Raw genomic sequence first — 23810 nt, forward strand, 5'->3', positions numbered from 1 at the left:
GGGGTCGATTAACAGGCAGTGAAGCAGGTCTGCAAGTATCTATCTATCTCTCCCCCTCTTTGTCTTTCCTTCCTCTCTCGATTTCTCTCTGTCCTATCCAAAACAAACATCAAAACATCAAAAACAGCAATGGCAACAATGACATTAACAAAAACAAGGGTAACAACAAGGGCAACAAAATGGGAAAAAAAATGGCATCCAGGAGCAGTGGGTTCATAGTGCAGGCACCAAGCCCCAGTGATAACCCTGGAAGCAAAAAAAAAAAAAAAGTATTTCCAAAATATTATACCACCACCTCAATAGTCAGTCCTATAGCACATAGTTACCGTGAGTATTTATAAAGATTCTGACATGTTGAGTGCTCAAGCATTTTAACCTCTACCATACACAGAGAAAAAGACAAATGAGGGTTGTGAATAGAACTGGAATAGCTGAAACAAAGTGACAGACACAAGTAGTAATTGTGTATATATCCTCTATTTAAGTGAACATTTAAGCAAAAGAATAATATCAGTGGGGCAGTGTTACAGGTCTCTTTCACTCTCACTCTCTCTCTCTCTCTACTCACCTCCCCTTCTCTCTCTGTCTCTTACTCTTTCCTACAGAAAGGAAAAATATAATGGCCACTAGGAGCAACGGAGTAATTCTGCAGTCAGTAAACCTTAATGATAATCCTGATATCAATCAAAAACTAAATAACCAAAATTGTATGAAATCCTAATTATTTAGTAAGTATGGGGAACTGTGAGGCTGAGGTTGAGCATGGTGTGGACTTCCTATGAAATAGGTGCCTGGTGGTACACCCACCCAGTCAAGACTCCCCCACCTGGAGTCGAGCATCGGGGGCTCGGCCTCCAGGATTCTGTCCCCCTATCAGACTACCTTGCCCCACAAGGGCTCCACATTCTCTAAGCACAAAGGTTCACTTCCTTGTTCTCAAACCGGTTAGTCCACTTACTTAGCTACTAGATGTCCCCTCACCTGTCTCCAGTTCTTCTGACCATATATGGTTCAATTACCCCTGCCCACCCAAAGACCCTCCTCTCTCTCCCTCTCCCTCTCTCTTTCTCTCTGTGAGCCTGCTGATAATCTCACTTCCTCATCCCCTAAACCGTCTAGACCACCCTCCCAGCAGTTACTGGAAAAACCCTCACCCTTGTCATATTAGGTATAAACAAACTGCTTCCTCCTACCACCCTTTGCAAACTCTGTTCTGTAGCTCAATAAACTGGTTATCTGCTGTCATAGTCCCCTGAGGTGATCTTTGGTCTCCTATCTTGCCAAGGCTTGCAAAGAGGTACACCAGCATGCCCACCCCTGCTGCCTCGGGACAAGTTCTTTTTTTTTTTTTCAATTTTTTTTTATATTTATTTATTTATTCCCTTTTGTTGCCCTTGTTGTTTTATTGTTGTAGTTATTATTGATGTCATCATTGTTGGATAGGACAGAGAGAAATGGAGAGAGGAGTGGAAGACAGGGAGAGAAAGACAGAAACCTACAGACCTGCTTCACCACTTGTGAAGTGACTCCCCTGCAGGTGGGGAGCCAGGGGCTCAAACCAGAATCCTTACGCTGGTCCTTGCACTTTGCGCCGCGGGCGCTTAACCCACTGTGCTACCGCCCGACTCCCTCGGGACAAGTTCTTATCTGCACAAATCTCTGGTGGCCAATGGGATAGTGGTCACACAGAGAGAGCTGGACCCAAGATAGGCCCCCCATGAGAGCCCAGCAAGTAAGTAAAGAAAAAAAAAAGGTAGGGACTATGAATAAGGATCAAACATCAATCTCTCTATTAGTCTGATATTTGAACTTCCATCTCAACCTGTTTTACTTTTTCCTGATTTTCTTTACCAATAAGCCTCTCTCAGAACCACCCACATTTCATACAGTCTCCTTTAGAATACTCAGATATTGCCCAACTCCAGGGGCATTTAAATAAATATCTCTTTCTCCAAATTTTCTCTGGTTTAGTCTTCTCATACCACTTTGTTTCCTCTTCCAGTCAAGTAAACAGTTATGATTATGACTACCTTCATCTTTGACCTCAGAAAAAAAAAATCAATTTATTTAAGCTTAAAATACAAACTTCAAACTTAAAATGCCACACCAAGGAACAATAGTTTTAAGAACTCATAATTATGAGACATATTTAGCATCATACCTGTCCAGCAACAGCTGTGAAGTATCTCCATATGGGATCTTCTGCTGAGGAATAACTGTTTGGATATCCAGGGTATCCACCAGGGGTCAGGTTTGGCCCTATTCCTGGCACTGGCTGTCCCAATGGCATCTGCATTCCTGGCATCTGGCCACTAAATGGCCCAAACTGTCAGAGTAAAAAGTAAATTAATACAAATCTTTTCTATTAATTTTTGTTTTGTTTTTATTGTGGACATTAATGATTTATAGTTGAGTATAAAATAAAGTAGTTTGTACATGGGTAACATTTCTGTTTTCCACATAACAGTCTAACTCCTAGGGCCTCCTCTGCCATCATGTTCCAGCACCTGAACACTCCTCCCACCCTACCCCAGTGTCTTTTACTTTGGTGCAATACACCCTGTTTATTAATTTTACGTTATATTGCTTAAATGAAAATAATTATGAGAAATCCACTAGAAAATAATAGAGTTACCAAAAGATGCCAAATTCACTGCAATGAGCTATTATCTATAAAAGGGGCTGGGTGGTGACACACCTGGTTGAGTGCAGATGGACCCAGGTTTGAGGTGTCTCTCCTCTTTTCCTCTCTATCTGCTCCTTCCTTCTTGATCTATGTGATTCTATCCAATAAATACATTTTTTAAAAATTAACCCCTTCTTGATGAAGAGGGTATTTCAAGTTTATGCTGCTTCTCAGATTAGGTTACAGTTTCCTTGTTTAATCATACATTACAAGTATGTGCCTCCTCCAGGCGTACTGCTTCTTTGTACTATAGCAGACGATTTCTTATCCTTTGATTATTCAGGGTTAGTAAACACTTTTGCAACTGTGCACCACAGTCTGTTAAATTTACTTCTGAGAGGCTAGAGATATTTTTTATGGTGCCCTTTTTAAAATACTGGGAAACATGTTAATGAACTTATGACATATGTAAGACAGATAGCATGTTATTTATTTTTATTACATCTTCTTTAATTAATTAATTTTATTATCTCTACTTATTGGGTAGAGAGAGTCAGAAATTGAGAGGGAAGGGAGAGAGGAAGAGAGACATCTGCAGCACTACTTCACCATTCACAAAACTCTCCCCTTGCAGGTGGGAACCTGGGGCTTCAACCTGGGTCCCTGCATATTATAACATGTGCACTCTACCAAGGCCACCACTACCCAGGACCCCAAATGTAAAGTTTTTATTTTATGGGAGTTTTTATTTTATAATGCACAGTGAGTAACTCAATAAGGTGATAATAGCAGCAGGACACCTTAGAACTAATGGCAACAGTTGAGATAACAATAGATAGATAACAATAATAGATAATAATGATGTGATAGCTCATGTTTACTGGGAACTTTATCCTAAATACTTTCCCCTCTTTACAGTATATTATTTTTCAACAATTTTATGAAGTAAGAAATTGTGCCCCTTTTCCAATTAATGACATGAAACGTCAAGGTTTCCTGAAGTGGTTAACATCAATAGGTAACAAGAAACAGACTATGAGTCAAACAATAGTCTGACTGTTTGACCCCAAGTTATATACTATTTGTTTCCTATTAAGGATATAGTTTCTCATCTTTTTTTTTCTCCCATGTCTCTATTTATTTTTCCTTCCTGATTTGGAGCATTAATGTTCTAATTCAAAAATCTGATCCTGGTGCTGGTCAGATTTAAAAACACTTACGGATTTTTTTTTTTGCCTTATCTCTCACACAAAAGTAAATACTTTTATTTCTCCACCCAAAATAAGCAAGACTTGTTTAATTTAAATTTTATCACGGGGAGTCGGGCGGCAGCGCAGCGGGTTAAGCGCATGTGGCACGAAGCGCAAGGACTGGCATGAGAATCCTGGTTCGAGCCCAAGGCTCCCCACATGCAGGGGAGTCGCTTCACAAGTGGTGAAGCAGGTCTGCAGGTGTCTATCTTCCTCTCCCCCTTTCTGTCTCCCCCTCCTCTCTCCATTTCTCTCTTTCCTATCCAACAACAATAATAACTACAACAATAAAACAAGGGCAACAAAAGGGAATAAATAAATAAATATTTTAAAAAAAAGAAATTTTATCAGGTCCATTCTAGGCTTAAGATTTAACAGGACTGAGAGCCAGGCTGTGATGCACCCAGTTAAGTGCACATATTAGCAAGCGAAAGGACCATCTCTCATCCCCCTACAAGTCTGAAATACATTGTCCTTGGCAAGATAGTGAAAATTAAGAGGCATTTGACATATATTCATAAACAAAGCAAGATGTCCTCAAAAAATACCATGAAAAACCATCTAGCAAAAACGAGTGGTTTGGGAGTGTTTTGTCCCTCCACCCCAAGAACAACGTTTCTAAGAGCACACCATGTCCTCAGCGCCAAAAGCACACACCTAGGGCATTCTCAAGCATCAGAGCACCTGCGCCTCACCGCTGTGCCCAGCCCCTGCGCAGCTAGGAAAGTGAGAGGGACGGGCGAGGGCGGACCTGGCACTTTAGCACCGCCCTCAAAGGAGCCACACTTTCGTGGGCGGAGGTCAAGGCGAAGCGATCTGAACTCACCTCTCCTCCATATCCTGGATAGGCCATGATAAGCCCAGCAAGTAGGAGTCAGCGTTACTCAACCTAGTGAACCGTGCCACCTCTGGCACAAGTGAGGATGGAAGAAACACTCACTCGGCCTTTCACTTCCCTGAGATTGAGGCCTTCAGCTCCGCCCCCTCGATTGCCATTGGCTGGGTCTCTCTCTCTCTTTTCCTGGAACCTCACCGTCCAAACCCTCCGCTAGTCTAGTCCCACCCATCTCAACTCTGGTTGGCTGCACGTACCTTGCCCCCTTCCTGCTCTGCTCCTATTGGTTTACTCTGGTCTCTCTGTCTCATGTTTAAACAAGTTTAAAGTCTTTGGTAATTTCCACTTTATCTTTAGAAACCCAAACCCCCCAGGCCATTGCTTCTTTAACTCACGTCTTTGTTTATTTGTTGAATTTCCAAGCCTCCACTTGTAAAGACAAAACCACCAAAAGATTATTTGTAATTTAGTAGATAAATGGTGATTAGGGTTGCTAAGATTAGCAAATAAATAAGGTATCTATCTAGTTAAATTTCATTTCCAAGTAAACAATGAATATTTTAAATGCAAATTTGGTCTCAAGCATTGCTTGACGTCCCCTTAAATTACACACACACACACACACACACACACACACACACACACACACACGCACACACGCTGATGAAGTTAGTGCATCCCATGTGTTATTCCTCCCACCTCTTAGGTCCACTCTTAAAATGTGCCTCCTAATTACATATACCAAGATACAGCTGGTTTTAATCATTCAGTGAAAAGTCAAATATTAAATTATTTTACTTTTATTAAGCAATATTAGTTAGCAATTTTTTTCTTCTGAAACTCCTGTATTAAAAGGACAGGATAATTTTAGCTTAAGCACACAAAGATCAGGATAATATTTTAAATGATAGTGAAAAATAAAACAATCCCTAAAACATTTCTTCTTTGTTTTGATAATTTTTATTAGTGATTTGATAATGATTGACAAGATTATAGGATAAGAGGGATGCAATTGCACACAATTCCCACCTCCAGAGTACCATATCCCATCCTCCTCCATTAGTTATCTATTTTTTATCCCTCTGAGATTATGGACCAGCATTCTTTAAGGGCTGCAGAAGGTGGAAGGTCTGGCCTCTGTAATTGCTTCTCTGTTGGACAGGGGCATTGACAGTTCGATCCATACTCCCAGCCTGTCTCTATCTTTCCCTTACAAGGGAATAGAGCCTTGGGGAGGTGCAGTCCCAGGACACATTGGTGAGGTCTGCCCAGGGAAGTCAGGATGGTGTTGTGGTAGCATCTGCAACTTGGTAGCTGAAAAGCAAGATCTGAAGCATTGCCTAAAACATTTCTGAAGATTCTGAGGAAAAGAAGTGTTACTGTAAGAGGAAATAAACTTGGGTAACTATTACGCAGCTATATTGCAGAGGAAGATCTGTGCTGTGTCTTGTTGAAACCTAGTTTTACCAAGTAGATGCAGAATGAGAGGAAGATTTCTAAAGAACAAACCACTCGTGAGAGTGTAGGTTCCTCTAATACAATAAGGAACTTTAGCCAAAAGGGTGAAATTCTTGGTATATATAAATAGGAGGGCCTTGTAAGAGGTATATATGAGTATCAAAACTGAAAATGATGAAATATTGCTTGTAAATGACAAAATGTTGTTGCAAATATTTACTCTAACTGATAAACTGCAATTCAAATGGTCAGAAAAGATAGTGCCTTACACTTAACAATGTTTGTCTGAATCTCTGGTGTAAATTTTTGTATCTTTTTTTCATTATAATAATTTTTCAAGTGATGTTATGTATGTTAGCAGTTAAGTTTCCACTGAGTCTCTTTTCTTCTATACATAAAGTCTTAAATATAGGGATAGTGTTTCTTTTAAAGGTGCAGGCACTCTACCCATTGAGCTGTCTCCTCAATCCTTGACTAACCCTTAATTCTGATCTATAAAGACTTAAATGGATAATAAGAGATTCTTACAACTCAATATTATCAACCTCCCTTAAAGTACCTCCCTATAACCAAAAAAGAATTTACTGTTTCTTTTAGTCAACACCTGAGTGTAGAGGGCCCTTTCTTTAGTCTCTGTGAGAGAATGGGAACCTCACCCTGATGTTTGAACTAGCAAAAACCAATGGGTTTCAACTGGACCAACCCCCCTCCCTTACAGGATATTTCACTTCCCTGACCTTAAAAACCCTCAGTTACCTCTTTCCTATTTCCTCATTTATTTTTCTTTAAGACATCCACTCAAGGGACCTCGTGTGCACATGTTACAGTGCACAAAGACCCGGGTTCGAGCCCCTGGTCCCCACTTGCAAGGGAAAACTTTGTGAGTGGTGAAGCAGGGCTGCAGGTGTCTCTCTGTCTCTCTCCCTTCCTATCACCCCTTTCTTCCTCAATTTCCGGCTGTCCCTATCCAATAAATGAAAAAAAAAAAAAAAAAAAGACATCCACTCAGCACCGTACATTTTAAAGTTGAGTTCAGCTCACTATGACTTATTTTCCCTATGTTATTAGTTTATTAATTATTAAACTCACTCTCACCATTGTAACAGGTGTCTAGTTCCGTTCATCTCTAACAATAGTCAATACTGGTGGGAAAGCCCTCTGAGATGGTCAATCAAGAATCAGTATTGAATTTAGATTTGACGTGTCTGTGAGACCTTGTATATCAGGTAGGCTGCCGATGTAAGTGTCAGATAAAAATAGTAAGCTTTAGCTAGTGAGCATACTTATTACCTATCCAGCACCTGCGTCTTAAGAACTTTGCCATTCTCCATTTGATTATCTATGCAGAAAAATACTTAAAGCTGGTAAAAATTGATTGGTAGTCAGGAGTTATACCTCCAATATAGCCCAAAAGTGAAAATGAATTGTTAAAGATGCCAATGAAAATAAGAGAAGTCCAAGAACTTAACGCTGTTTTACATTAATGTTCATACATATTAATGGATAATTGACCTAGAGCATTAAAATGTAGCTTATTATTTATGAAAAATAATTTCTGCAACCTTTACATTCATGTAGCTGGAGAATCTACACACATAAGGTCTTCAATGAAATAACACAGGCTGGATTGCTTAAATAACAGTAATTTATTTCTCATAGTTCTGGGGCCTCAAGGCCCAAGATGATGGTGCCTTCAGGGTTGGTGTCTACTGAAAACTCTCTCCTTGAGTTGTGGATGCCCACATATGACTTTTGTTTGACATGAGTAGACACAGAGAAACAGGGAGCAAGTTCTTTGTAGTCTTCTTAGAAAAGCACTCATTCCATCATAAAGGTCCCACTTTAACAGTTGACCACATGTTACCATGAGGAAGGGCCTTGTCTCTCTCCCTCTCTCCCTCTGTATGTCCCTCTTTCATCTCAGTTTCTCTGTCTCTATTCAATAAATGAATATAAATAAATAAAATTACCTTATTTCCAGACTAATCCTCAGGCATTTTGTGTTTGTGTAAAAATAAGATTCTCTCCCACCCACCCCCATATGTCAAACTATAGCTGGGTATATTACCTGGTAAAAATAGTTTTAAATTACAATCAATTTACGTACATAGTTCATGATAGTTTTCAGAACAGCTTACCATATTGGATCTTCAAAATAATGTAAAATGTGTAGAGCCAATTTCACTTTAGGAAGAAACTAATAAGAGTTATAAATTGCATTACAAATGTAGACAAATCAAAGAAATTATAAAATATGTTGTAAAGAAACATGAGCTGATTTATTTTAATATTTGAATAGTGAAAATACACATTGCCTTTGTGGTTATGAATGAACCAAGAAAGCCCTGATTATAATATTTAGAAGTTACAAAATATACAAGAATTAAGCTACAGAGCACGTTAATGTTTGAGTTATCACAAATTAGAAACTGAAAAAAATAACAATCCATGCATGCTTTTAAAAATAATTGAAAACAGACTCTTGTGTCCGGGGCTCTCTAGTCCCAGGTTCTTTCCCCCACACCACCATAAGCCAGAGCTGAGCAGTACTCTGGTAAAAATAAATAAATAAATAAATAAATAAATAAATAAATAAATAAATAAAAGTTATAGTAATTGATTGTAGTAATTATTTCCTTTGATAACTCTTGAAGGAACTGTATAGGAAAATACTGCAAAGATCCACAATTGATGCCAAGATCCATAGTTGACTCCATGTATACCTAGTTACTGTGTGACTTTGAGAAATATAATAGAAATTATATTAATCTAAGTTTCTCCTTTATAAAAAAAGGGATATTTCCTATTAGAAAATTTATTATTCCTTCTTGTTGTTCTGTTTTTATTTAAAAAAAAATCATAATCTAAAATCATGCCAAATTATAGTCATGGTTTATTATATACATTTCTTATTAAATATATATATATCTTATATTTCCTACTTTTTGTCCAAGAAGAGCGATAATTGCATCTAGTTATAAATTAATCAGAGATAAATCAATTTCAAACACGCAGTGAAAATTAGTAAGAACTCCACAAGATGGCAGCAGAGGCAACACCATCGGCAAGTAGCCTGCTAGAACTGGCTATGAAAGAAAGGAAAAAGGCCTTCTTCCCTACATAGTGCCTTTCTGAGAATGGAATGGGTGTAGCTGAATGTCTGGGGCTTACCCTGGGCGGCTTTTTGTATCCCAGTTCCAGAGGAGACACAGAGTTATAGAAGTTCCAGGGAACAAAATAAGTCACAGAATAAGTACTACTTGTCCCCACGTTCCCAATGAGTATGACAAGTAATGGTACAAAGAGGGATTGATTATAGAGATTTAGGACTACATAATCTATGTGGGAATTTAAGGATTCTCTGCCTAGGACCTCGAATAATTATATATAAAATATAGTATTTCTTCTAAAGCTTATCAAGTAACAATAATGTTGATGTTCTGTCAGCAGAGATTAAAAGAGATGGAAGAATATATCTTACTGACTTCCTTTTGTATAGTTAATAGAGTAGATAGAGCGATTGAGGGAAATGAAATAAGGGGTAGGAGAGGAGGGTGTCTAGGCCTAAGTAATAAATATATGATTAGAGAAACCATGATGCCTTCTTTAGGCCATCTACTAGAAAGTCAAACTTATTACGTCTAAGTCTAATGATGGAGGGTTATTAAACACTCTTACTTTGAGATATATCATTGTCTCTTAGTAATGGATACATGTACATTTGTACCCAGTAACCTAAGCCCTAGCCTTTATCTAATATCTGTAACTTTGGAATGAGGTAGTCCCATGTGTTAGGAAAGGAGATATATTCCTTAGATATATTCCTTAGACTTCCTCATAGTTGAAACTTTCTCAATTAGCTCTTTGTTGAACAAAGGATGAATGTACATATCATGTAATTTACATAGTGAAATATTGGTAGAAAATACTCATAAATATCAAAAATAGCTGTGATAAGATATAACTGATTCATATAATCTTCAATATTATGCTATTCTACAATGAACATAATTTTTTTAATGAGTAAGATTTATTCTACAGTATTGTTTTGTTCACAGGAGTACAATATTACATCTTCCCCAAATCAGTGTCAGCACACTTCAATCATTACTAGATTACCATCCCCTTTAGCAGAGGACACTAGACACCTAACCCTCTCTCATCCTTTCCTGTCTTCCCCTTTGGATACCTCAGATTTACTGAAATAGACCACATTTATATACATTTTTAAAGTAACAGTTAATTTCATTTAATCAAGAAAAAAATCTAATAGGCAACATATCTGGCAATAACATATGAAATATATTCTGATTCTGTGTGCTAAAGAGGTATACTGGCATGTGTCATAAAGCTATCACACTAAAAATGTGAGATTTAGTGTGTTCAAGATCTCAATGTTTGCCTTTTCTTCTAGAATTCTCTCTCCTTACACCTACATATGTTTTTTCTCCATTCTTATTAGTCTTGCTTTTTAAAGTAATCACAGACTATATAGTTCATAGGAGTCTCTCTCTAGAAATATGGTATCCAAGTGTTTTTTATTATTTTTATTAATTTATTGGATAGAGACAGCCAGAAATCAAGAGGGAAGGAGGTGGTTTTAGTTCAGTAATCCACTGCAACATGGCTTCACCACTGACAGTTTTTCCCCTGCAGGTAGGGGCTGGGGACTCAAACCTGGATCCATGCATGTTGTAACTTGTGCACCACCACCTAGCCCCTCTAAGGGATTTTTTTTTCTTGATCTTATTAGCAAAAAAAAAAAAATACAGACACACAAAATCAAAAATTGAACATGGACAAATGCACATGTATTCAAATGCACATGTATTAAGAAAATACATACATGCCTCAATAAAGAAAAAATATGTACATGTAACACTATCACAATATATCATAAAACACAAATTACATATTAATTAATTAAAGATTAATCATATTAGGATATTGATATTTAAATTAAGATCAAAATATTTTATAGTTTTCTTAAAAGCATATTTAGTCATTCTTGAGTCAGTCAGAATATTGGTTCATTTAATCTCAGTATTTTATTTCAGTAATCCATCCAACAGCCCACCTCCTATTCTACTACAGGATTTTCTCAGCTATTATGAGAGGAGGTGAAATAAAAATATTTAATTGATTATGTGGGAAGAATATTAAGCAATTGGAACATCTGTCACAATTATAGAGACAGTTGATATCTACCAGCTAAATATAAACCATGATTTCAAGAAAAGACAATGAGACTCTAAATATATTTGACTACAATTTACTCTCAAGCATTTATCTTTGAATTAAGTAAAAGAAGCATAGCAGGGGGTCGTGCGGTGGTGCAGTGGGTTAAGCACATGTGGCGCACAGCGCAAGGACCGGTGTAAGGAAACCGGTTCGAGCCCCCGGCTCCCCACCTGCAGGGGAGTCGCTTCACAGGCGGTGAAGCAGGTCTGCAGGTGTCTGTCTTTCTCTCCCCCTCTCTGTCTTCCCCTCCTCTCTTCATTTCTCTCTGTCCTATCCAACAACAAACAACATCAACAATGACAATAATAATAACCACAACGAGGCTACAACAACAAGGGCAACAAAAGGGGAAAAAATGGCCTCCAGGAGCGGTGCAGGCACTGAGCCCAGCAATAACCCTAGAGGAAAAAAAAAAAAAAAAGAGGAAAAAAAAAAAAAAAAAAAGAAGAAGCATAGCTAATCTAAGCCACTGAGGCAAAGTTGCTATTATAACATAAATGTGTACAGATGTGTAAGTAAATACACACATACACACACACACACACATATAAAAATAATAAATAAAATTAAAAATTAAGAATTTGGGGGAAAATATTTCACTGACAATTCTTTTTCCAAATTTGCTTTATCAAAAAAAATTTTGTCATGTGTACACTTAAAAACAGAAACTCATAATTTGAATTCTTGTAGGCAATAGAAAAATATGTATCATGAATAAATAAACTTAGGCAGAAATTCTTTGTATATTTTGAATTTAATTATGTCTTTAAAATGTAGAGCTATTAACATCATTCTCAATGGAGAAAAGCTGAAAACTTTTGCCCTAAATTCAGAAACCAAACAAGGATATCCACTATCACCACTATTATTTAATGAATTAGCAACAGTTCTTATCTCTAAGAAAAGAAGAAATAGAAACTTACATACAGCAAAAATTGAGGATGAAAATGAAACTCATTAGAAGAAATTTGACAGAATAAAACATCTATTCAAATAAAAATATCAGAAAAAACTAATAACAGTCCAAAAACAAAAGTAAAAGAAAAAAAATATTTTGAGAGAGTGTGGTTTGACTTTTGTTTCCTTAACCTCCTTTCCCCTGAAAAAGTTAAGACAGGCTGGGAGTATGGATCAACCTGTCAACTTCCATGTTCAGCGGAGAAGCAATTACAGAAGCCAGACCTTCCACCTTCTGCATCCCACAATGACCTTGGGTCCATACTCCCAGAGGGTTAAAGAATAGGAAAGCTATCAGGGGAGGGGATGGGATACAGAGTTCTGGTGGTGGGAATTGTGTGAAGTTGTACCGTTCTTATCCTATGATTTTGTCAATTTTTCCTTTTTATAAATAAAAAATTAAATTTTAAAAATTTTAAAAATTTTTAGTTCTTATCACTAACGTGTCATCCAGCAAAGTGATTCTTAATTCAAAGTGACTATGAATTATTATTTAAGGGTTATATGTGACACTAATAGCAAAGGTTAACTCAGGGCATTTATTCAATATATGAAAAAAATATACATTATTATATAGTTCTTTCCACTAACCTTGAGATAATTAGTGTTTTCTTCCAGAGTCTCATTTGTTGTTTCTGCATTTCTAATGGCAATCCTTTCTAACTCTTTACTCACTTCTGTGATTATTTCCTTAACTAGTGTTTGGATGTTGACATCATTAGTTTGTGCTTCAACCTTTGGGGGGCTTTTAGCTGGACTCTTGTCCTGGTTCATTTCTCCAGTATTTCTTCTTGTTGGTTTAACCATTCTATATAGTATGTTATGAGGTCTCTCTCTCTCTCTCTCTCTGTACTTTTCAAATTACTTATCACTCTTGCCTGGATTGACTTGTGTCTAAGTAAGGTAATTAAAGGGTTCACAGTTGTGGAAATTGACAGTTGTTGCAATATTATTTTAACCCCTGAGTTGGAGCTCAGGGGCTTAAAAGTCTCTTTTGTTCTTTTTCTTGCCTGTAGGCTATGGGTGCCTGAGGGCTTTTAAACTTTGTGTAGGCTTCGCTGTTAACTGGCTACAGAAGAAGGGCAAACACTAGAAGAAGAAGAAGAAGAAGAAGAAGAAGAAGAAGAAGAAGAAGAAGAAGAAGAAGAAGAAGAAGAAGAAGAAGAAGAAGAAGAAGAAGAAGAAGAAGAAGAAGAAGAAGAAGAAGAAGAACTGACTCCTGACCAAGAGATAAAGCAGGGTGGGGCAGAGATAATCCAGTGGTTATGCAAAGAGACCCTCACAGCCCCACTGCTATGCCACTGAGGTATAGATCTTCTCCTGAGTTCCTGGTTAGTTCTCTGTTCCCTGGTGTCAGCAGAGGACCTCCCACCCACCCACCCCCATCCCCCCTCCTCCAGATTCTGAGGGCAGTAGCAATGGTTTTTGTCCACAAGCCACAAGTATTTGCCCTCACCGGTGATTTGGTGGGTTCCTGAAGTCGTTCTAGTCTTGTCTTGTTGAGGTCCCAGGTGGTCTCCTCTGGTATTCCTAGTTGACCCCAGATCTTTCCATTAGTACTTACCTTACCATAGTATTTATCTGCACTTCATACATTATATTTTCTAGTTTATTATCTGTCTTCTTACTCCTGGTAGTTGTGAACTCTATAAAAGTTGTAACTTCGTTAAATTTTATTCACTATGAGTAATAGTGTCAATAAACATAGTACTGTACTTAAAATATTTAATGAGTTTATAATAAAAATAAACATTTAAATATTTATGTATTTTCAAAACAGGAGCATTGCTCATGTCTAGTTTCTGTTTGTTCTGGGGGTTGAACCTGGGATCTCTGATGACTTAGAGATGAAAGTCTGTTGTGCTACAGCTGGTGCTATCTCTGTGTGCCTAAATTTTGATTTTTGGTTCTCTTCCAAACAGCACTTTTGCAGTGTTGAGAAGATGACATTATTTCCTCATATTTAATCAGCAATCCCTTTTGGTCCCCAATGTTTTAAAGAATAGAAAGATTAAGTACCAGTGGGTGGTTGTTTCTTTATTTGTTGTTGTTGCTACTTTAATATGCTGAATTCCACTTGCTGGCACCAGGAAGGGTGAAAGGGAGAAATTATCTTAATCTATAAAATACCCTTGGTATATTCAATAACTAAAATTAATAATTCAGATTCATCTAAAGAAGCATCTGATCATCTACGTAGGTATAAAATCAATTCCACAAAGTAAATAAAAAACATGGCAATGTTTTATGAAGATGCATAAAGTGATAGCATGAATCAGGCTCACTTGCAAGGCTGAGGTTCCATTACACTTAAACAATTTTCATTTAATGGTTGGCATTAGACTAGCTGTTAGAATCAAAGTAAGTAAAATTCCCACTCGGATAAATCAGCAAGGTTCTATTTTTTGTAGTATAATGGTGTAATTATGTCCTCTCTTCAAGTAGTTTATAATCCCATTAGCAAGAAAAATACTTAGTTACTAGTGTAATAATAAAATTAGGGCCACGTGGTGGCACACCTGGTGAAGTGCACACATTGCAGAGCTCAAGGACCCAGGTCCTGCAGGGGAAAGTTCAGGAGTGGCGTAATAGAGCTGCAGGTGTCTCTCTGTCTCTTTCCCTCTCTATCTCCCCCACCCCTTTCAATTTCTTTCTGATTCTATCCAGTATTTAAAAAATAAATAAAAATAATTTTTAAAAGAAAATAAAATGATACAACACACTATAGAATGCTTAACTGGATATTTTGCACACCTTCAGTAAGTACTCATAACTGTATTTCTGTTATCTATCCAAAACACTGCCAGGTTTCCTTGGACTTACCCAAACTTCACTAAATATGACTTTCTTTTTATTTTTTTTTATTTATTTTTTTAGGGTGAGGATAGATAGCATAATGGTTATTTATTTATTCTCTTTTGTTGCCCTGTTTTTTATTATTGTAGTTATTATCGTTATTGTTATTGATGCCATTTATTGTTGGATAGGACAGAAAGAAATGGAGAGAGGAGGGGAAGACAGAGAAGGGGAGAGAAAGATAGATACCTGCAGACCTGCTTCATCGCTTGTGAAGCTACGCCCCTGCAGGTGGGGAACTGGGGGCTCAAACTGGGATCCTTAACACCAGTTGTTGCACTTTGCTCCATGTGTGCTTAACCCACTGCACCACCGTTCGCACTCCCCACTAAATATGATTTTCTTTTTTTTCTCTTTTTTTTTATTTAAGAAAGGATTAATTAACAAAACCATAGGGTAGGAGGGGTACAACTCCACACAATTCCCACTACCCAATCTCCATATCCCACCCCCTCCCCTGATAGCTTTCCCATTCTCTATCCCTCTGGGAGCATGGACCCAGGGTCATTGTGGGTTGCAGAAGGTAGAAGGTCTGGCTTCTGTAATTGCTTCCCGGCTGAACATGGGAGTTGACTGGTTTCTAACCAATGACTTTTCTTAGGGGCCAGCTGGTGGCACACCTAGTTAAACACATACATTACAAATTACTTGTTTTAAGTACATCTTTTTAATAACCTTAATGACCCCTCTATCTTCCATATAACTTTAAACCATGGAATTCTCTTTTTAGTTCATATATACTACTACTCAGTCATCCAAGGCTCTAGATTATGGTAGGGAGTATCAACTTGAAGTACCCACATTTATGTGAATTCTCCACTGAAATGAAGCTACCATTTTCAGTATGGGTATCTTTTTTCCCCCCTTACAACATAGACAAATGTTGATGTTTACTACAAGTTGGTACATTAGTTGCTAATTAAGTTCCTAGCTGCTTCAGCCAAAACGTGTTGTATTGAATCCAAGAAAAGAATGGCAGCTAAATCAAAAATAAGTTGCTGAGGATTTTGTCTTGTTTTGTTTTCTTAATGGAAAGTTAAAGGCTATGGGGGACTTACATGCTGAAAGATGGGAAATATTTAGTCTGGTCTTCCTCCTAAACTGTTGTTTATTAAAGTCTTTCTGTGTCCATCACCAGGTTGTGTCAAAACCAGATAAATACTATAGTCTACGCATGAGACAGTACATTTTTAATTATTTGGCATTACCCATATATTTTTTTTCATATACACCAATAAATTTCCAGAACAACTTGTGGACTCAGCAGAGAAGGCTTAATTTAGAAAGGACTGCTCAGCTCTGACTTATGGCAATGTGGGGAATCGAACCTGGGGATTTAGAGCCTCAGGTGTGAGAGTCTCTTTGCATAACTACTATGTTACACTCCCACCCTGGAGCCGCATATCTCTGGAAAGAATAATTTAAGGGGTCAGGCCTTGGCGCTCCTGGTTAAAGTTCACACCTTACAGTATACAAGGGCCCAGATTCAAGTCCCTGGTCCCCACCTGCAGGGAGAAAGCTTGACAAGTGGTGAAGCTGGGATGTAGGTCTCTCTCTCTCTCTTTCTCTCTCTCTCTCTCCCTCCCTTTCTCTCTCTCTATTTCTCTCTCTCTCTCTCTTTTTCTACCTCTCCCCTCTGAATTTCTGTCTGTTTCTATCCAATAATACATACATAAGTACATCAAATCAGGTTTGCTCTCTGTTTAAAAATAGTAAAAATTTACTAGTTTCATTTCTCCTTCCTTTGACTGAAGTCCCCCTCTGGCAAACAACTCTGCCAAAAGGCTAACTCCTGCCTGTTGGCCTCAAGCTCCATGGCAATTTCACATCATCTCTGGGATGGAAAGTCCCCAGTCATGTGCTTGCATGCCATTGTCCACATTTTAGCTGACAAAGGCATAATGCAAGAAGGCTGTGGAAAAGAATTCTGTTCTTTTAAATTTGTTGTTGTTGTTGTTTTCCTATTTTTTAAAAAGCCTGATTTTTGAGGCAGAGAAAATCTTGTAAAGAGGGCAAAAAACCCACAGGAGAAAAACTGCTGGAGTATTGTGGTCTTAATAGGTGGAACAGATAAATGACTTTCCTTTTCTATTCCCTTCTGTATCCTGGGTCATAGGGCTTTCCTTTTGAAACCTGATCAAAAAGGTGGCTCCTCCCCACTGAAACAGAAACTCAGGCTGATTATGTTGATATTCCTGAGAAGGGAATCGAAACAGAAACCAAAGTCAGACAAGATATAAGAAGTGCTTGGTTGCAAGCTGGACTCAAAAGCTCTGCTCAGCTGTCGCTCCGGTCTGCCAGCACTGCATCTGATCCTGCCGGACCCAGCCACTTGCTTAACTGCCCACCGGACCCTCTCAGATCTGAGGATTTGAAGGTCACTGGATCTTTGGTGTCTTGCTGCTGTCCCCAGGCGCTGCAAAGCAGCCGACAGAGTGGCACAGCCTACACCAATTGAACTGGAAGAATTGTCCCACTTCTCTGAAGGAAAATGTCCACAGCTAGTTCCCCAGACCAGAGTTTCCGCTATCTCATTTCTTGCTTCAAGGCCAGATTGAAGATGTACATCCATGTGGAGCCTGTACTGGACTACCTGACCTTTTTACCTGCAGGCACCAAGGAGCATATTCAAAGGACTGTGGCCAGAATTGGGAACATGCAAGGAGTGGACTTACTTCTGAGAATATTGGAGGTAGGGGATTGGCCTCCTGGCTGGACTAGAGAATTTGTGGAGGCCCTCCAGAGATCAGGCAACCCTTTAGCAGCCCGCTATGTGAATCCTGACCTCACAGACTTGCCCTCGCCATCCTTTGAAAATGCTCATGATGAGTGCCTCCAATTGCTGAATCTCCTCCAGCCTACTCTGGTAGACAAACTTCTTCTAAGAGATGTCTTGGATAAATGTATGGAGAATGGAATGCTGACAAATGAAGACAGAAATCGGGTAGGTGTCTGTTTAGATGGAGCTAGGATTTTTGTTGTTTGCTTTTTGGAGGATTTTCCAGCTCAAGGTCACTAGCTTACTTGGGCAATAGCAAATGTTTGTAGGCATGTTTAGGTAAATATGCTATCATCTCACCTTGAGAGGAGACTGTTGAGGCACCTAAAGACATAATTTTGGGGACTAGGTGGTAGTACACTTAGTTGAGCGCACATGTTACAATGAGCAAGGAGCTGGGTTCAAGCCCCCACTCCCCACCTGCAGGGGGAAATATTCATGAGTGATGAAGTGCTACAGGTGTCTCTTTGTCTCTCTTCCCCTACTTCTACCTCCCCCATTCCTTTCGATTTCTGGCTGTCTGTATCCAATAAATAAATAAAGGTCATAAGAAAATGTTTTTAAAATGTTATAATTTTGAAAACTTAAGCACAGATCCAGAATGATGATTTGGACAATCCTTTCTCTGAAATAATCCAGAAGAATTAACTGTAGAATAATAATATATTCTAGTAGATAATGATTACTTAGCATTTAATATAATTTTCTTTAATTTTATCTTAAGTCTATTTTTTGTTTATTTTATTTTTTTTAATTTCTTTATTGGGGGATTAATGTTTTAGATGTTACTAACATTGTTTTACAGGTGGAAAACCTGAGGCCCCAGTTCTATTAGGTATTATGATGGTGCTAGGTGTTTAGTTTCTGACAGTTTGCAATTTTAAGTTGTATTGAATATAGTTCTAGACCAGAGATTAGCCATCATAACTTGTGGACTAAATTCTTCTTGCTACTGGTTTTTGCAGGTTTAGAAGTTAAGGAGGGGGTTTATATTTTTACAACTTCAGTGTCAGAGTAAACTTTCATAAAGAAGGTAGAACACAGCCATCATGCTTACTCATTTATACACTATCTTTGCTCTTATGCTTCAAGGACAGTCAAACACTTTCTAGTACACAAAGCCTAAAATATTTACTACCTGACCATTAATGGAAAAAATATATTTGCCAACCTTTGGCCTCTAGTATACATTATGCTGTTTAATAATTATCAAAAATAGGGAGTTGGGTAGTAGCGCAGCGAGTTAAGCACACATGGCACAAAGCGCAAGGACCAACAGAAGGACGCTGGTTCAAGCCTCCGGCTCCCCACCTGCAGGGGAGTCACTTCACAGGTAGTGAAGCAGGTCTGCAGGTGTCTATCTTTCTTTCCCTCTCTCTGTCTTCCCCTCCTCTCTCCATTTCTCTCTGCCCTATCCAACAAGGAAGACATCAATAACAACAACAATAATAACTGTAACAACAATAAAAAACAAGGGCAACAAAAGGGAAGAATAAATAAAAATTTAAAAAACATATATGTATATATTAATTATCAAAACAGAATTGCATACACACAGGTGATTATTCACTGGCACAAACATACTGTCATTCTTTAATAAAGTTTTAATTTTCCTTGGGAATTAAAAATTAGAATTAGTCACTAAAAAAAGTTGTTTCTGCTGAAGTTTTTCTTACTGTTAAAAGCACAGTGAATGTTTTTAAGGTGGCATTCTTACAGTGTATTTATAGATGACCTAACACTTTAATGTACTGTTTCATTGTTCATTGCTTTTCATTGATTGAGGATATACTGTGAGTCATGGAAATTCTACCCTATTTATACCTGATTTATCCAGGCATACTAAATAAAACATATTATTTTGAAAAGCATGTAGATAAACACATGAGTAAAAGTCTGCCACACTGATATTTTACTTTTGTTTCCTTTTACTTTTACTTTTACTTTTGTTTCCTTTCCTCTTTATTTTTTGATTCACTAATTGTCTGTATCCTCATCAGAGTTCTGGGCATTGGTCTCACATCAGCCTATAATGTGGTTTGGTCTTCAATGACTGGAGTTAATGTTCCTTTGTAGAACTTGGCAGTCATGGGGCCTGTCCAAAGATCCAAGCATGTGTCTCATTTTGATGAGTGGTTTTCCCCAACAAGTAAATTACTTTATACTGTTGTCTGTAACGTTTATGTAGTTTTGTGTATTGAGAACCAGCTAGAACGCATTATAGTAGTCCAGCTGGATATGACAAATGTGTACATCACTGTGGCAGAATCTTAATTTGGAAGACAGTATGCAGCCTTCAAGCCAGCTGGAGATGGAAGATGGCATTTCCAGCCACAGTAGCTGTTAAGAAGTCCAGAAGCAACAGAGTCCAGTAACACCACAAAGCTGTTTATGTTTGGTGGGTATGATGTCCCGATTGCCAACGAAACAGCACTTCTCCTTATTTACTCTAAATACTTCTGCCTATCAGCATCACTTTTGTCTTGCCTGGATTGAATTTCTGCCAGCTAGATTTTTTCCAAGTTCCTGATTCTGGCAAGCCTGGAGGCAGCTAGCAGTATTGGATGCAAGGAATTTGACACAAGGAAGATACAGAGTAAAAGGACATTTGTGTATTGGCAGCAATTATGGACAAAGCAACCCAAACTCTTCCTTAGATTAATTTTGTTCAAAGAAGATCCAAAATATAGAGAAGCTATGTATAAGAGGTTCTACAAGAAGGATTCTGATTCTGGGATAATTTTTGTACATATTTTACATGTATCATCAGTCTCAAAAATAAGTTATAGCAGATCATGGGGAAGAAGTACTACATTTGGAAGAATCTATATTGATAGGGGGCTCATGGGTGAATATTATATCAGTTCAGTGTAGCAGGTATTTGAAATGGGAAGACATGGTTTTAAAGTCTTTGCTTCCTACTATCTGTTACTTGAGTCAACTTATGATTTTAACTTTACCTAGACAAAATGGATGTGAAAAAAAATTGTTCTCTAACTTATAGTATTTTTGTAAACATGAATAAACCCAATGTTTATGAAAAGGCTTTATAAGTAACAAATAAGTATTTTGATGTAATTCTGACTTTTATTAGCACTCATTTGATTAGATTTCCTTCTGTGGTCTGGAAGATGGCGTAGTGAATAAAATATTGGACTCTCAAATATGAGCTCATGAGTTAAATCTCCAGCAGCATATGTACCAGCGTCATGTCTGGTTCCTTCTCACTCTCCTATCTTTTTCATAAGTAAATAAAATCTTTTTTTAAAGAAAATATTGATTTCCTTCTGAATGTAAAATTTCAGGGATATCCCATGTTGAAACTGAGATCTAATACTGAAACATCTCTGGATTTAACTGTGATTCTAAAGAGAATTTGTCTTTCATCTTTAAGCTCCTAGAAAATAGCCAAAAGTGAGCTATTTTCCTGGCCCTGGTAGACATTTTCTACGTGGCCTGTTATTTTGTTTTAGAATTCCTATCTCCACCTCTTCATCACTGCATCTATAGATCCCCTATAGGTCATTATAACAATGATTCTTCTGAAAGTGATCATGTAAATATTTCCATAGTATCTTACTGTCAACCTATATTTGATAATAGTAATTATATTTAAATAGATAGCTGATATTTGCATGGGGAAGGAAAGAACATTTTTATCCAAAGGTTCAATTGCATTAGCCAGTCACTGTTAATGAAAATATTGGGGCACCGGGACACAGCTGATAGAGCATGCTCCTTACTGTGCCAGGGGCCCTGGGTTAAATCCCTAGCACCACAGGGGAAGCATCATGGATAGCAGCAAAAAGAAGTAGGAGATTGGTACTTTGATGACTTCTCCACTCTCTCTTCTCTCTGTATCTCTTCATCTCTCCTCTCTAACTATATGCAGAATTAAAAATGTGGACCAGGGAAGGCCCTTAGTGGCATTTTTATATACATGAGGCCTTCATTTCACTCACCAGTACTACATTTAAAGAAAGTATCACTGATTTCTCTATTGGTTTCTGTTAGAAAGAAAAACATAATTCAAAAAAAATAGAATATGAAACTACTGAGTTGTATTGTCCATAAATTCACATATGTGAATATATGAGTTTGCCACTGTGGGCTACCATTTTTAGATAGATAGATGATCGGTAGATAGATTGGTAGACAGACAGACAGACAGACAGACAGACTGACTACAGGATCAAAGCTTCTCCTGGTGGCATAGTATTCCCATCTGGTGAAAGGGGGTTTAAACTTGGGTGACAGGCTTGGCAAAGCAGTAGCCCTCCTAAGTCACCTATCTCAATGGGCCTTTTTCTTATCCAGGAATTCTGTAACAGTGCATATATATAAGCATTTGTTTTCAGATTCAGAGAAAATATTTAGTGGTGAAAGAACATGAGTAGGAATCATGGTACGTCTTGTTAAAATCTAAAGTCTAGCCCCCTCTTCAAAAGTCATAACTGAGTTCATATATTGAGATCTAATGTTTTTGCTTCAGCAGTCAGATTAAGCAAAAGTTTGTTTGTAAGTGAAAACTAATACACTTACTAGTACTCAGATTAGGAAGATTACTTACATTTTCAAAATGTTGACCAGTCTGTTTAAATTACATAGGTACTATATGGAATTCCACATTCAAATAATCAAAATACTTGTAAGAAATAGTGGCACAGTGACCTTCATGTCTGAATTCACTAAGGAAAAGCAGACTTGACAAGTGTAGTTCTACAGAAAAGTGAACAGAATTGATTAATAGCTAAAGAATAAATGATGGATATAATATGATTTTATATAATATGATTGTTTTATTATTAAATTATTCATGCAATGTTCTTATTTTGGAAAATGAGTTCTGATTACTTCTGGTAAGTGGATATAGAGTTTATTAAAGGATGGAGTATATACAATGGAAATAGTTAACTTAAAGCAAGTTACCAAATCATACTTAACATAGTCAACAATTAGTGCTTAAATTATCACGAAATAATGAAAGTGTTACAGACATCTTCACAGACATAGAAATTCCACAAAAGACAAATGAACCTAAAGAATAAAGAAGAAATAAAGATAATTTTTCTTAGAAAATTATGTGGGGGAGGTAGACTAAAATCAACTAACATTTGTTAGCTTCAAGTAGTTGTCTAACTACTTTCTGGAAAATGAACTTAAAATTAAATAGTATTGGAGTCGAGTGATAGCACAGTGGGTTAAGTGCGTGGCGCGAAGTGCAACGACCAGCACAAGAATCCCAGTTCAAGCCCCCAGCTCCCCACCTGCAGGGGAGTCGCTTCACAGGTCTGCAGGTGTCTGTCTTTCTCTCCCCCAGTCTGTCTTCCCCTCCTTTCTCCATTTCTCTCTGTCCTATCCAACAACGATGTCATTAATAACAACAATAACTACAACAACAATGAAAAACAAGAAAGGTAACAAAAGGGAAAATAAATATAATTTTTTAAAAACCTTAAAAAATTAAATAGTACTAATAACTATAATTGGGACGGGGTGGCGGTGCACCTGGTTAAGTGCACATGTTACAATGCACAAGGACCTGGGTTCAAGTCCCTGGTTCCCACCTGCAGGGAGAAAGTTTTGCCAGTGGTGAAGCTGTGCTGTAGGTGTCTTTCTGTCTCTCTCCCCCCTTCTCCCCCTCCTCTATCGATTTCTGGCTGTCTCTAGCCAAAAAATAAATAAAGCTAAAAGTTTAAAAAGTAATTATAGTCTAGTTGGAAATGACCGTTATTTAGCCAATTGCCTGAAACAGAATTATGCCTCTGACATTATATTTAAGCTTTGTGATTGTATGAAGGTAATTGA

General features: G+C 37.7%; 2 protein-coding genes across 3 annotated transcripts in view; one reads left to right on the forward strand and one right to left on the reverse strand.

Annotated features, from left to right (window-relative positions):
* Positions 1-4894, reverse strand: part of GCA (grancalcin) — a 33790-nt gene extending 28896 nt beyond the window's left edge. The window contains exons 1-2 of one of the 2 annotated variants that reach the window (XM_007523770.3): positions 4703-4891; positions 2162-2326 (exon numbers count right to left, since the gene is read on the reverse strand). In XM_007523770.3, the coding sequence (XP_007523832.1) occupies positions 2162-2326; positions 4703-4729 (192 nt within the window). In that variant the 5' untranslated portion in view covers positions 4730-4891. Of the gene's footprint in view, positions 1-2161; positions 2327-4702 lie in introns of both variants that reach the window. The other variant, XM_060177805.1, reaches the window with a different exon arrangement.
* A 12540-nt stretch (positions 4895-17434) lies between these two features.
* IFIH1 (interferon induced with helicase C domain 1) overlaps positions 17435-23810 on the forward strand; it is a 69357-nt gene continuing 62981 nt past the window's right edge. Inside the window, exon 1 of the mRNA XM_016188443.2 lies at positions 17435-18167. Within this exon, the coding sequence (XP_016043929.1) occupies positions 17715-18167 (453 nt within the window). The 5' untranslated portion in view covers positions 17435-17714. The remainder of the gene's footprint in view (positions 18168-23810) is intronic.

Source organism: Erinaceus europaeus, chromosome 18, assembly GCF_950295315.1.
Source record: "Erinaceus europaeus chromosome 18, mEriEur2.1, whole genome shotgun sequence".
NCBI classification, from domain to species: Eukaryota; Metazoa; Chordata; class Mammalia; order Eulipotyphla; family Erinaceidae; genus Erinaceus; species Erinaceus europaeus.